The sequence below is a fragment of the Drosophila nasuta genome, chromosome 2R (assembly GCF_023558535.2).
Source record: "Drosophila nasuta strain 15112-1781.00 chromosome 2R, ASM2355853v1, whole genome shotgun sequence".
NCBI lineage: Eukaryota > Metazoa > Arthropoda > Insecta > Diptera > Drosophilidae > Drosophila > Drosophila nasuta.
This window is the reverse complement of record NC_083456.1, coordinates 12,355,194-12,371,024: the sequence shown is the minus strand read 5'-3', so window position 1 is coordinate 12,371,024 and position 15,831 is coordinate 12,355,194. Positions and strand designations below refer to the sequence as shown.

Below are 15,831 nucleotides of genomic sequence, written 5' to 3'. Positions count from 1 at the left end.
GACTGGAACACACAAAAGACCCAAGTAAAAACCTGAAGTCAAGAAAAATGCGAACGAAAAAGAAAAACCATCTCGACATATAAAAGGTTTTCCTTCTTCTCTTTTTTTTGGCATTTGGCTTTGAGCGATTAAAAAATAGCAACTGCCTTGTTGGAGGGCATATGCTTAGCATATGAATGCGATAGCGAATCCCGTTGCCATCTTAAAGTGCCGTGTCGAGTCGAGTCGAGCTGAGTCGAGTGTGCCGCACAGGATTTTCACCTCATAACCCAGAATGCGGCGTCATGGTGGTGTTTCTGTCTTTTAACTACCCGCGAATGGACCGTCAAATGCTTTATGGGGATGTTGTTGCTATTATCCTCGAGTTGTTGCCATTCAACATTTTGGGACTGTACTTTTCTACAACAGTATTATTATATTCGTTTTAAGCATCCCATATCAAATTTAAATGAATCGTTTTTCCTACTCTCCTTTCTCCAGGGACTTCATGTGGCGTTCGCCGTTTATAACATATCGTATAGTTCTATAGATTTAGGGTTACATTCCGAGCGGCTTATAATTTACATGAACATGACTACTGACTGCGATACGATTTGTGAATTGTATCATTTTGGTGAATAACAACAGTTCACATTTTCAATTTCCGCTGCGATTTTCCCTTATTATTGTTGTTTTCCCGTTGCCTTTGTTTGCCAAAACAATTAATGTTATTTGCATAGGAGTTGGGTTTGCCAGGGCACCGCATACAAAACGCACCAAGTAGACCTGGACACATGTGGTCCTATTTGCTTAAAATAACCTGGTTACAGACTAGAAGTTACCCTGTACACAGAGAGCACGAAATGAAGTGACAAAAGGAACTTGATTGGCATAATAGCTTAGAAGAAAAACACGCCGATAAAACAGATATAATGTTCACCCAAGTTAAATAAAACATTTTCAAATTCAAAACATATTTCTTAAACTGAAATTATGTATATTTTTAAATCAAGATTTTAAAAAGTTTATATAATGGAAATTCTAAAAATGAAATTGTCTTGCTTTAAACCTTATTCAATAAAAACGTAAAGTGAACTTAAGATTATACTTCTAATAATTTTATATAGGCTATTCTTAAAAGGAGATTGTATTTGTTGAAGTAATTGTTTTAAGAATGAATAACTTTCAAACTAAAGAAATACTAATTTTCCTCTCTGTGCAGTGATTCCAACTTTAGCTCAAAAAATATATATATTTGTCTATCATTCCCAACTTCCTTCAGTTACCATTTACAGGGCATATACAATCTCTTGTTTGTAGTTAAGTTCAGCCCAAGGCGAGAAGGCGTTGGCTTTAGCATTCATCGCTTGTGTCTCAGCTTGCCATTAAATTGTATTTGACTTTGAAAATATTTCGGCAAATTCGTGTGGCAATTGGTCTGCATGAGGTGATTGTGTGTGAGTGTGTGTGGTAAGCATGTATCTTGCTGACAGCTGACAGCTTCGAGTGGTATAGTTTGGCGCATTATCAGGAGCACTTCAAGCAACTTCCGCTGCACATGCTCAAGTGTTGTTGTCGCTCTGCTAATGTGCAAAAAATGTTGCCGAACTTCGCTCCAGCGAAACATAGAGAAAGAGGCGACAAAATTGCAGACACTTGCCGCGAGTGCCACTTGAGTTTTTGGGAAAATTTGCCAAAAGACGCAAGTGTTACTTCACATACTCCAATGCGGGTTGCTTTAAGTTTTTCCGTCTGCTTATTTATTTATTTGTGTGACACGAATTTGTCATCTTGTTGTACAGTTTACGTTGCACCCCGCTGTTTAAAACATATATAACATACAATATACATATGTCGTTGTTTGCATAGCCACACCCACCTTATAACGCCCTACGCACAGCCTGCGGCATCATTTTGTTTGCACAGCAGTTCCAAAAATTTCAATTAGTCCAAAAAGAGGACACCAAAAAAGGTGTGAGTTAAAGAAAATATTACAAAATGTTTATAATTAGTTTTTCATATGCAAATTTGTTGGTTTTCTTTTTTTTCTTGTGGCACTCCAAATTGAAATTAAATATTCTTTTATATGCTTTGTATTGTTAAGAGCAGCCTTTGCCCTGCGGCTTTGACCCACTGCCACAGAAGACACAATTCACCTTCAGACAGTTCACCTACACTTTAACTTGAAGAGTCTATTTGCCAGCGATTTAAAATTAAATGAAAATTAACATTTCGATTTTCCCACACTCCATAATTATAAGGTAAATAAAAAATTGCATAATTTGCGCAATTTTTATTTGCACCCTTCGGAGAAGCGCAAATGAGATAAACGGAAGGAAACTGTCGACGTCGCGACGTGATGCCAACAGAGATTGAAAACTGCTTAACAACCACCGAACCATCAGCGAAATGTTTTCCATTCATTTCAACAACAGCTTGTTGCTAATTTTTAATAAATATTGAACAACTCTCGAGTGTTGAAAGTAAACGCTTCCCTATGCAATATGCAAATTTTCCTTTCGCACAATTTTCGCACAAAACTGAAAGTCATAATTTTTGGCATCACGTGCGCGATTATTGATGATTATTATCAACAAGGTTTCTTCCGCTTTCCCATTATGCTCATGTTGATTAAAAATCTAATGTCTATTGCTGTTTATATTTACTTCAGCAGATTTTGTTTACTTTGTGTTATTGCCACGTGCCGCCGCAGAGAGTTCAGTAAAGTCCACACAAAGAGCAAAGTAATCATTGTACAAAATATTAATACAGATATTTTTGTGTTTCGAATGGATGTGAATATATTTTAAATATATGCATAAATTGACATTTTTAAAGTACACGAAAAATAATTTACTCAATTCAATCAAAACACATTGAAAGTCAAATGAGCAATAATTATCACTTAACATTCATTAATTGTAGTCAAAGCAGAAAGTTTTCATTGCATACTTTTTGGCACCCATTTATATTTATTTGCCTTGCGTTGATTTTTAATGTATTTCCTTCGCTGCACTCGTTTCTTTCGACCTTGTCGGTTTTTTTTTTCTTTATCGCTATTGTGCTACGTTTTGTCGTCACATTGTTTATGTTATTTACAGGTTTGCGAGGAAACAATCTTCGGCGACCAAAAAAATGTATTTGCACCCAATACAAGCGCGCTAGGTGTATTCTGCGATATCTAAAAGCAACTTAGGTATATCACTATATCAATATGAAATCAAAGAATAATGACTTACCTCTATGTTTTCAATGCTCTGCTCACAATTGATGATCAGAAACGAGAGGCACAAGAGTAACAAGCACAGGCAGCTGCCACCCATTATATTAAAGTAATTCTCGATGCGTCCACTTTGTACAACTTTCTCACACTGAATGATAATTCCTTCATTGTTTTGAACTGCATGCAGTATGTCCCAGTTGATTGAGAGTCTTCAGAGATAATGTCACATATGTTGCTATGAACTATATTCTTGCGGTGCTGATATTAATGATACCCTTCACATTGACAATGGTTTGTTCCTACTTATTTGTTCTATATAGTCTACAAACTTTTAATGGGTAGTGTATTCATGTTTGTGTTGGGTTCATCCGGATGTCTCGTATCTTTACAGCTACTACTTGAGCTTGTAGATTCAGATTATCGTTCATTCATTAAGTGTTTTAGAGCTATTCATTCAATAAAGTAAACTATCTGTAAAGACATAAAGTGGCTGTCAATCACAACCTATTTACTCGAGAATAATAAAGAAGCATTTTATTTAACTTTATTTTGGTTTTACTTTTTAGTAAATAGACTTCACAAAAGAAACAATCATATTCAAGCTGTAAACCCTTTTAAAATAAAGTGTTCTTGTAAGATTATGTGAACAATATGTTAACTATTTTTTAGAAATAGTTTACAGCACTTTTCAACTGTTGATAACATTACTTTGAAATACATTTTTTCCCTTAAGAAAACACACTTTTTCCTAAATCCATCATTGTTAACTTCTTCTGTTCGCACTTGATATTAATTCTGTTTTTATTTACCCTCTAATTCAATTGCGATTCCATTAACTAATGAAAACGATTCGCATTTATATAATGTGTGCGCTTTCCCCATGACACGTTTTTCTTTTTCGCATTCTAATTTCATTGAATTTCTACAACAATTTATCCCAAATGTGTTTGTTACCCTTGCCATTAGCCGTGGGAGGGTGCAAAGGACATTTTTGATGGCTGTATCCTGTGTCGTCTTGCTTGTATCGTGACGCTGTGCAAATGGCATTTAATGGCATGTCAATGTCAACGTCTATCGTCGCATTTATTGATATGAGACGAACAATATTAACAACAAACAACTCGATAAACTTTTATCGTTTTGCATTTGGGCTCAGCTGCAAATAAATAGCAAAGCAATTGCCAAGCGCACAAAACTCATAAAAGCCCAAGTAAAAGAAATGAATTGAGAAAAACAATAACAAAAGCAAACTCGAACACGAATTTAGTGGCGCAACTGTTCTGCACCTGTAGAACTCTTACATATCTGACATATGGCCAATTTCATAGTCCACATTCTAATTTTCCCATTTGGCCAAAGTTTTTTGTTGTTGTTGTTGTGTTGCAGCGAAAGCACAAAAGCCGCAACAACAAAACGTTACGAAACTCAATTATTAGCAAAAAGGGAGGTTGCTCGCTTCCCTAAACTGATTAGACGACCTTTTGTTGTGCTCAAATCGACTTTACAAAATTGCCTCTATAATTGCCATGCTGTGCTTCGCTGCGTGGGCGTGGCAGCTGCACTTTAAAATATCAGAGTAATCGCATTAGTTGTGGGCGCTTCATTCAAAAATATGAACATATTCAGCCTTTGAATGCAAGCGAATATATGAGAGATTTTCAATCGACCTCAATTTTAAATCTTTCCCCACTTAACAAATTCGAGGCATAAAAATTTTATTTTTTTATAATTTTAAGTTCAATTGGAATGCGCTAATGCCATTCTGACGAAAACCACATTTATTTCTATATGATACACATAGCAAATAATAGATTTGTTCACCTAAGAAGATCTGTATATGCATTTCATTAATTCACAATAACTTTACTTGCAACACAATTTAAAACAAGGCAAAAATAATCATCGTTCATATTTAAGAAAAAATAACTATTTAATGTTTTAAACGCTTAAATATAATGCCTTTGAAATTAAGGGAATGAAAGTGGAAAGCATAACTCAAAGCCTCAATTTACAATCTATAATCTTTCTCCCTTAAATTAAATTTACAATTTTCGCATGTATGTTATATCTACATGGAAAAGATACATTTCATTATAGGCACATTGAAAACTCGGCCGCTAGTCAAATTAGTTAGAGCTGCAAGCAACTACTTTTGTTAGAGCGAGAAGTCTAATAAAGGCGATGGATATTCTAGTTTTGGTAGAGCGTGAAATCTATAAAGGAGAAATCGTAATAAACAACTGCTTCTGCTAAACTTCTGTTAAACCTTGGATCTACGAGTAGCAACTGCTTGCGCTAGACTTTGCTTAAGTGGAAAGAGTTGCTAGCAAATGCTTCCATTAGTCTTCACTAGTGTCAGAGCGAGAAGTCAATATATGTTAGGAGAAGGAGGAATAAGCAGCATTCCGTTACTCTGTTAATGTATGTCCTTTTACTAGCAACTTCTTCCGTTAGAGAAACTAGCAACTACTTCCACTAGACTTACTCATAAAAGTGTTAGAGCGAGAAATCTATATAGGAAGAGTAACAAGCAGCAGTTTCTGTTGCTCTTTCTGTTACAGCTTTTTCCGTTAGAGTAACTAACATCTGATTCTCGACTTTGTTAAGTGGAAAGAGTTGCTAGCAAATGCTTCCGCTAGACTTTGCTAAAGTTGTGTTAGAGCGAGAAGTCTATATATGTATGTAGAAGAAGGAGTAACATGCAGCTGTTTCTGTTACTCCGCTAATTTTATCCTTCTACTAGCAACTTCCTCCGCTAGAGTAACTAGCAACTGTGTCCGTTAGACTTTGCTAAGTGGAAAGAGTTGCTAGCATCTATAGGACTTCTGCTAGAGCGAGAGTCTGCGAAGGAAACAAAGCAACTGCTTCTGTTAGACTTACTCGTAGTATGGAACTAGCAACTGCTTCCTTTAGATTTTGCTTAAATAGAAAGAGTTGCTAGCAAATGCTTTCGCTAAACTTTGCTAAAACAGTGTTACTAACAACTGTGTATACTTTACTAAAGTAGTGTCAGAGCGAGAAGTCAATATATGAGGAGTAATACGCACACTGTTAATGTAGTCCTTCTACTAGCAACTTCTTCCGTTAGAGTAATTAGCAACTGCTTCCGTTAGACTTTGATTAAGTAGAAAAAGTTGATAGAAACGGCAAAATCCTTTGTTTCTGCTTCTGTGATCTTTTGCTGAAGTAGAAAGAGTTCCAAAAAAACTTTTTCTGTTAAGGCGACAAGTGTAATTTATTAACTAGCTTTTACTACTGTTAGATTTTGCTAATGTGGAAACAGTAATAGTAAGAGAGGCCCTTAAAATCTTATGCGGAATATCAAAAATGTAAATCTAATATAAATAGATAATCATATCAATTTGTAAATTCATTATTATCTTATTAGTAATGTTTTATATTTTAAATAAACTCTTGAACAAAGTTGTCTTACATTCTGTAATAGATAAAACAAGTAAGAAAGAAAGTTGTGAGATACCCGCTACCCATTTTGAATAAAAGCAAAATATTGCGGTATTTTTCAAAATATACCAAAAATGTAAATATACTAAAAAATATACCAAACGGTGTATTTGTTATATCGATATAGTACCACATTCAAAATATACCCTATGGGTAGCGGGTATAAAAATAGAATATTTCAAGACTTTATTTTATGAAAATGTCTATAACATTTTTCGAAAATAATAATTTTTATTATATTTAAGAAATAAAGAATACTTAAATGCATACTTCTTTTAGTTAAATAAATGAAATTATTATAATTTTTTTTCATTTTACATATATTTGATTAATTAGAAATTTTTGATTACTTATTTGGAAACTATAGAATCTGTAGTACATATACGTATCAAATTACTCACTGTATATGTTGACTAACGTATAAAGCGCACACAACAATCTCGTAGCTTTAAAGTACTTTTATCAATAAATTTGCAAGCAAATTTCAATGTCAAAAATGTTTGCCAATTCGCCAACATTAATCATACATTATATATGTATATATACACACGCATATCGATGTAGTTCAAGGTTAACGAAAAAATCGCCAAAGCTTCATAATGAGCAGAGCAAACAGGGCGATAATAACAACAATAGTAAGAGCTGCAGCCAAAGCGTTGAAGCGCCAAGCTGTCTTCTGCCTGATAAACTTCATCATGAATATTAATGTGGCATATATCATATACGTATGTGTGTGTGTGTGTATACACACACTCACATATGAGCCATAACATTAACATTAACATTAACGCAAACATCAGCATCCAGATGAGCGCGTCAAAGAGTCAAGTTCACTTTCACTGCGCTGACGCACAGCTTGTCTTCGTCATGATGACAACGATGATAATGACAATCATGATCATCATTCAGCCAATTGGTCAGGCCAATTTTGGTCAGTGGCACAGTGTGAAGAACGATGGCCCAAAGCGCGGGTGAGTGGGGGAGTGTTGGAAAAGGGGGCCAAGCCAACTGGCAGCTAACTGTGCATACAAATGTTGTGCTTTGTTTTGCTGCTATTTTTGGCTATAAACCGCCTGCCTGCCTGATGGATGAATGACATCGATTTGAATTTTGGGCAGCAGTTGACTTCGACTTCGACTGCGAGTTCGGCTGCGTCTTCGTCTTCGTCGTGGTCTTCGTCTTGTCCACGACTTCGCTGCTGACTCGTTGGCTGCATTGCATCATTGTCGCTTAAATTGGCCGAGTCGAAATGAGTCGCGACTGAGAGTCGAGCCGTGTCAGGTCTGGAGCTGATGATGTTCGACTGGTGCACGCGAATGGGCAGTGAAAGCAAAGTGTGGCAATCAATGACGACATCAAAAAACTGCAATATCAAGTTTAACCAGCTGCTGGAAAAGTAGTGAAACAGCTGACGGCTGACAACTGACGACTGTCTCCCTGTTGGCCATTTTCTTTCAACTCTCGTCGATCACTCAAGGGCAATACTGTATATTGTAATTTCGTTTTCCAACATGAATCATCATCATCAACAGAGACTTGGTCAACAGAAATCCAGCTCCAGTTAGCAGCCATAAATCCAACTATCAAATCGCCAAGGCCGGTGCTGAAGATGGAGTCTCGAAACATTTCTGGCATTTGATTAATTGAAACCACAAGTGTGTGTAAATATTTTAATAGATTATTTAAATAGAAACATGTTTTTCAGACTTTTGTTAACACACACATACATACATATACATATACGTAGTCACTCACACTCACATACGCACAGCACACACACACTATTTGTAAGGTGAAAAAAGTTAGATAATTAGCAAAATATGTACAAATATTTAGAGACACAAACAGTACAATGCCCTCGCTCCCTCCCCACCCACGTCAATCAGCCCCTCGTTCGCCTAGGCGCCCCTAATTGTTAAACGTTCTTTGAATAGCAAAACAAAAAACAAAAAGCACAAAAATAAAACAGCCCAAAGTCTAAATCTGACGTCAATCTTGACGTGCCAACATTCCATAAATTCGAAATTCTTAACTCTGCGCCTTTATGATGCTCTCGATCCAGCTCATGTAGCTCAAGACGGACGTATAAACTCCGGGTCCAGAGCCGCATTGTGTGAACCCGTAGCTAACGATGCCATAGGCCACCCAGCGAGAGTGTGGACGATCAAAGTACATCAAAGGACCTCCACTATCGCCAGCACACGTGTCCTTTGACTTTTCACCTCCGGCGCAGAGTTGCTTCGGTCCCAAGCGAACGCCATATAAATCGAGAATCTTGCTGCAGTTCTCGTTGGAGACGTAGGGAATACGCAGCTTCAGTTTGATGGGACTGTGCGTGTTAATAAAGTAATTATTGACTGGAAAAGAGAAATAAAAGTAATTAGTATTTAACTATCATTGTTCATATGCATTGTTTCTTACAGAGATCGGTGCGTCCCCAGCCGGAGACCGAGAACATTTGGCCCTCGACGAGCGGCGTCTGTGCGCTTTTGTTTGGCAGGCAAATGGGCATAATGAAGTGCGTGAATGAAACCGGATGCTTCAGTCGTATAATGGCAATATCATTGTACTTGTAGTTCGAGTACTCCTTGTACTCCGGATGCACATGAATGTGCTCAAAGGCAATATCCAGTGCGGCATCCGCACAACTCAAATAGTTCGGCTCCTCTATGCAGTCTGGCTCCGTCTTCACATTAAATTCACCCAGACGCACGTGTTTGCTATTAAACGCATAAAAATACTATGTTAATAGACGAACTATAATTCCGAAGATCTTATTACTTACAGTCCACGTCGCTCTCGCACGCCTTCGCCCTGCACACAGTGGGCGGCTGTTAGTATATGACGATCATCGATCAGAGCTCCACTGCAGCCATAGTCATCTGTAGAAAAAACAACGATTAGTTTTGATTTTTATTAGTTCGTTTAACGGCCACAAGTTGGAGTTATTAAAAAGGTCGTTCAACGACATGTATTAGTTAAAGTTATAGATTTGTACTATGTTTTCTTTTTAAACTTTATTATTATTTTTGTGTGGCGCCAAAGTGTGAAAATAGGGCCACTAAGTGAGTATTAATATGTAGAAGTCATTAAATTAAAATAATGACAAACGTTAACACGTTTTTACAAAGTTATTATTTTTATATTTTTTTGTCACTAACCCATAAATTATCTTTATTTCTAAAATTATTTTAGTGTGTTCACTTAGCAAGGAAGATATGCCGCTAAGTGAGTTTTCAGTTTAGTGTGGCCTTTAAATGAAAACCACTATAACTATTTTCTGTGCTTTCTTGGTTTCTTTTTTGTATAGTATGTAACCGTCAAGAGGAAAATATATGTAGCAAAGTAAATCTTACTGATAGTTTGGTCACTAAATGAAAATATGTTAAACCAAATCATAAATGGCAATTATATTAAATTTTCTATTTTTTCTGTACTTTTCAATTTGTTCGCTAAGTGAGAAAAGTATTCCTTCAAGTTAGTTATTTATAATAGTCTGGCTATTAAACGTAATCAGCGATAAACGATGTTCCCAGACACCCAACTCACTTGAATGATAGACCAACAGTGCCAGCCAGGGATATTCGTCCAGCTCGGCAATTTCACCGCCATAGATGCGATTTGTCACCTGCTTGCCGCATTCGTTCAACAAATTGAAGCCCGTGCTCGGCTCCACCGTTTGTATGCGACGCTTGAGCTTTTTGCGCTTGAAACGCGCCGTTACATCCAAAAAGCGACGATACTCAAACTTGGAGAACTGTATGACCGGATAGAGATAGTCCTGGCCATTGGCTGGACAGCAAACAAGTGGCTTGTAATCGGCATCACTTTTTTCTGCCTCTGTACTGTCGCACTGAACCTTCTTTAGAAAATTTACGCGTTCCGAGCTCAAATTGGTCACATTGCGCACCTGTAAATAGGCGGCACATTCGTTCACCTGCACACAGATGCCGCGTTTCGTTTCGTTGGGTATATCGCAGTCGGGGGGCGGGACGAGTGGATCAACGGACTGCAGCGTGCAGGTGGCAAAGCCAAGGGCGAGCAATGCGCTGGTCGCCCACAATGCGCCGTTGTTGGGGTACAGGTACATCAGCAATTGATCGTGACACGAAGAGAGAAGACGCCAAAGTCGCGACAGAAGAAGAAAACGTGGCACGACACGAATGACACGAGAGTGCAAGGTAATGTGTAAACACTGCAGTGGGCAGACGCGGCGTATACGCAATCGCAAACAAAGGCGACAAAAAGCAAAACGTTAATTCGATCGATACGGCAAAATCGTAATGCCCAACGCACACACAATGTGAATCCGCTCGCGTGAACGCTCCGCCGTGTATTGAAATTCAATTTGAATGCTGCAGACGCGCGAGACAGAGACTCCGACGGCAGAGACTCAACAACCGCTCAGAGACATTCGCGGTCGCAGCAGCAACAACAACAACAACAAGAGCAGCTGACGGCAACCAAAACCGAAACCGAAACCTCAGTTTCGGAGTCGGAAGAGCCGAAGCTCAAAGTGCCAAAAATGAAATAAAAATAAACGATAACTCAATTCCCCCTCCGCGTGTTCGTCTGCTTCTTCGTCTTCGTCTCCACACTAACAGCTGCTGCCCTGCCAAGCGCTTGTGACACCAAAACGAGCTCACACAAAACTGCAGTCGACGTCTACGAAACGGGAGCAACGGTCAAGCTTTTTCGTTGCGCCTCCACCCGCCCCGTCGCCCGCTAACCGGTCCCTGGGTCCGGTTATGCAATCAGACGCGCGTCGCTCAGCATTGAAACTTTTTCATTTATTTTTATTTTCAGTTTCGGTTTCACTTTCATTCGCTGCTCCGATGATCGCGTGTTGCCTACTTTTCGGGCGAGCTTTTAAATCGTACCCAAAGCTTTACTCACAGCTTTAACGACAGTTGACATTAGTACATTATTAATGTTATTATAATATAATTCGTGGTAATCACTTTCAAATGTGAATGAAAAAACCAGAGCACAATATATGTAATATTTTAACTATAAAATAATAATTGCTCAAAATCGAAACACTGAATTTATTTGATTTGTTTTTGAAGGGTTTGTGATTTCTTCACAAAATTATTTCATCTTATAAATTTCAGAAAGTTATAAAATTTAAGAATCTAGATTGCATTTAAGAAACTACTAACATATCTAATGGAATGTATCCATCAGTTGTTACTCACAAAAATTGTACCCAATTTCCGATTTGATATCACACGGAAAATGTTTTTCCGCAACAACATTGACACGCACATTTTATTGTTTTGAAAAACAAGTTACCCAAAGCAGGTGAAGCACATTTGGGAACTCCAAACTATTTTAGGTATAGTATTACTCAATATGAAGTGTTACCAACATTTTAGGAATACGAAATTTCTTATTTCGAAACAATCTAACAGATACATTTATCGAATATTTTCCGCTCTGGGCTTGCAATGAAAAGTTAGCCTATTTACGATGCATTTGCCGTTAATCCAATGGTAATTCCATATTCGATGTTACGGGTTTGGTGGACAATATTTTACAAAAGGATAAACCGAACACAAACGTCATGTACTTATTTTATTTAGTATCAGTAAGGAAAATTAATTAAAAGGTTAAGTCTAATGGTAGAAATACATTATCACTATCATACTTATTTATCCAAACAACAACTGCTCTTCAATCCCAAGCTATTCTCAACTTCAATGATTGCAATGATTAGTAAGTTGCACAAGAGAAACTATTAAAACAACAAAAAAACTGAAGTTCACATCCCAAATAAATTGTTGCTCACTTTTACATATGTTAAAAAAATATATACAAAATAGTACTAACAAATTATTTAAATTACCATCAATTATATATACATAAATTATATAAATTACTATTCTTTGTCATTTATAGAAAGGTTAAAAAAAAATTCAAAAATAATTGTCAAAGATTATTCTGATTCACTTATTCTAAAAATTTCCCAAGGGAGATAGAACCAAGTATGTTAAATGTTTCGCAACACAGCGTATGAGTAATTGAAATAGTTTCGATTTCGTTGTCTCATTCAAAAGCAATGCACCATTTAAATTTGTAAATTATCGACATTCCTCACAGGCTAATCAATTTAATTATGAACAACTTAGCACCAACTGTTTAATTATTGTAACCATGAAGAAAAAGGGTACAAAGAAACTCTGGGCAGATGATAGCAATTTCCATATTGATATGTCTTAAATAAGACTCAAGCGTAGTCGGCAATAAAACGCAACCGAAGCCGTGGTTGACCAAAGTCCAAGCAGCTGTTGACCGGAAGTTTTCTTGTGGTTTATGCTTATTGGCGGTGGCCAATTAAAGCGCGGTTGCAATGTCAATGGCTAGCGATTGTTTCGGTTGGAAAAACCAACCCCACTTTAGAAACACACAGTTCATTCACATGTCTATTGGTTAATTGTTATTTTTTTTTATTTATTTACTAAATACACGAGTAGCTAACACTTATGAATAAATATTTAATTGTGTGTTAAATGAATACATGAATAATTTGTGCGAATATGAGCGGCAAGATCACAATACGAGCTTTCGACTAAAACTAAAACTACTTAGCAACAACAAAAAGAAAAGACTCTCTCGCTTAGGCTCTGATATTCTGCTTAATCCAGATGTCGTAGGCAGCGACGCTTGTGTAGACACCCGGCCAATCCTTAAGTCCACACTTGTAGCCAAAGGAAACGATGCCCTCCAGCACCCACGAGTTGTCGCGGAATCGCATCAGTGGACCACCAGAATCACCATCGCAGCTGTCCTGTGAGAATTCGCCACCCGCACAGAGCTGAGTGGGCATAATGCTAATCTTGCGCTCGGCAAACTTGTTGCGGCACTTTGCCGGCTCCACGTAGCCAACAACCAGCTTCTGCTTGATGGGACTGCGTGCGGTCTTGAGAGTGCGGCCAAAGCCAACTACGGTGTATTGCTGTCCGGCACGCTTCGTTTCCGGCGCCACCACTGAAGGCAGGCAGACAGGTTGAATGCTGTTCGAGTAGCGAACATCGCGTTCCAAACGCACCAGGCCAATGTCGTGCATTTGATTGGGGGTCGTCTCCTTGTACAGCTCATGGACCCGCATCTCCTCGATGCCCAGGCGTTGGGCAGCCGGTGAACAGGCGCCGCCACCGGGCGGACAATCGACAGCGGTGCGCGTATCGTGCTCGCCAAGACGCGCCGAGACACTGCAGTGGGGAAGTGGAAGTGTTTGTGTTAGTGTTAGTGTTAAAGGTGCTCATTAAGCAGGAAATCAGATATAGCTAATTGAATTTTAAAAGTGCGAACGTGCCAGCCAACCAGACTGGCAGTCAGGCACCCAAGCGAACCGGACCGGTCAAGTAAATTAAGAGCGTAACGAATTGTTATCCACTTTGAACCCGTTACCCCCCGCCACCCTTCTCAGGTTGAGCAATGATTCATGCTAACAAGCAGCGCAAGCGTTTAAAATCTGGTTTCAGCGTTTAGCCAGCTAATTAATAATTCTTGAATTTAGAAAACAAACCAACAATAAATGAGCCAAAACAATATCCAATACGGTTTTTGTTTTGCTTTTGGAGGGGAGTGTTACATTTGGGAGCTCTGCACGCGTTGCGGGGATTCCTATTAAGCTAAATTGCCTTTGCTTGGAAAGCGTTGCTCAGTTCGAAGAACTCACTCAGTCACAGCACAAGTGGCTCTCTAAATTATGATTAAGCATTTGGCTAGACTTTCGTTACGGATGTTAGAAATGCAAAACCAGTTCGCACCTAAAAGAATCCCCTTTTAATTTTTTCAAAACTTACAGTGGTCCAATTTCGCGCACTATGCGTCCAGTGAGACAATGTGCTGCAGTCACAATATAACGTTGATTGATCAACGTTCCCGCACAGCTGGTGGAGAGGCCATTGCCATTGAGGCGTCTGTATTCCAGCAACACTGTCCAGGGAAACTCATTGAGATCGGCATCCTCGCCACCGTAAATTTTGTTGTCGATGGTCACGCCACCACAGGTCGGAGGTTGGGGCAATAAACTGGAGCCGTCGCCTTGTTGTTGTTGCTGCACCTGTGGCTGTTGCGTTTGAGAGCGACCAAAACCTCTATCGTTGCTCTGTTCATTGCCAAAGCTCCAGGGACGCGACTCCTGTCTGGGAAATAGGACCGTGCGTTGATCACTCGATGGGGCTTGATTCCAGCCATAGTCGAAGCTATTAAAGTTGTTGTTAAAGCTCTCTCCAAAGTCGCCGTAGTCGGGAAAATTCGGCGTTATACGACGACTGCGAGTATAACCTGTGTCCGCAGTGCAGCAGACAAAGGGACGATTATCGCTGCCCCGACCACAACCGGACTCTCGAACAAATTGTTTTTCATTGGGCGACAGATTCGGTTGCTGCAACACCGAATACAAGGTCTGGCACTCACTGATCTGCACACAGAGACCAGCTCGCTGATTGGGATTTATGCAGCGAGCATCTGCAAGAGAAGACAAACGATCAACAATCTGGTTCTTGGGGGAATCACGCGGCTGCACACGCGACTTGGGACATTCTTGCGGTTGTCACTACAAAAAAATCAACAGTGTGTGGTTTGCTGTTTAGGAAAATTACCAAAAAATATTGACAAAATTTCAATTGATTCATATATTGGTAATATCCCAAAGTACGTTTGGCACACGCGATGCAATACTTTAAAGTTTCAATTGATTCATATATTGGTAATATCCCAAAGTGCATTTGACACACTCGATGCATCACTTTAAAGTTGCGCTTCCCCAAAGGGATTACGGGTTTTTTTCTCTTTTAATTTATAAGCCTAAGCACTGTTTGCACATTAAAATCACATTAATTGCTGTGGTCAACACTTACATCGACCATTTGTTAACTCCACTCCCCAAATGCACAGCAAAAATATAAACACTTTCATGATTGTGAACTTGTTAACACTCGAGTTTGGCATGCGATTTGTTTAAGCTCTGATTAAGCTCTGATTCCGTGTCCGAGACTAGAACTGCGACTGTGAACTGATGCAAGTGGACCGAGACCTTTTATAGCCGATCCACATAGCATGAGAGACAAGAACACAACCCGAGAGTCTCAGCTTGAGAGTTCGTATTATGAATACGACAACGAGAGTGTGTGAATATGGAGAACCGGTACTAAGAA

General features: G+C 38.7%; 2 protein-coding genes across 2 annotated transcripts; both read right to left on the bottom strand.

Moving 5' to 3' along the window:
- Window positions 1-8,311: 8,311 nt before the first annotated feature.
- LOC132786569 (CLIP domain-containing serine protease B8) lies at window positions 8,312-11,009 on the bottom strand. Its single transcript, XM_060793126.1, has 4 exons — window positions 10,214-11,009; window positions 9,450-9,546; window positions 9,086-9,384; window positions 8,312-9,021 (listed from the first exon to the last, which is right to left on the bottom strand). The coding sequence occupies exons 1-4, from the start codon at window positions 10,752-10,754 to the stop codon at window positions 8,693-8,695; spliced, it is 1,266 nt and encodes a 421-aa protein (XP_060649109.1). The 5' UTR covers window positions 10,755-11,009; the 3' UTR covers window positions 8,312-8,692.
- A 2,071-nt stretch (window positions 11,010-13,080) lies between these two features.
- On the bottom strand, window positions 13,081-15,677 carry LOC132784967 (serine protease 7). The gene is made up of 3 exons (XM_060790902.1): window positions 15,535-15,677; window positions 14,476-15,142; window positions 13,081-13,878 (listed from the first exon to the last, which is right to left on the bottom strand). Exons 1-3 carry the CDS (start codon window positions 15,623-15,625, stop codon window positions 13,284-13,286), a joined length of 1,353 nt encoding a protein of 450 aa, XP_060646885.1. The 5' UTR covers window positions 15,626-15,677; the 3' UTR covers window positions 13,081-13,283.
- Window positions 15,678-15,831: the final 154 nt, after the last annotated feature.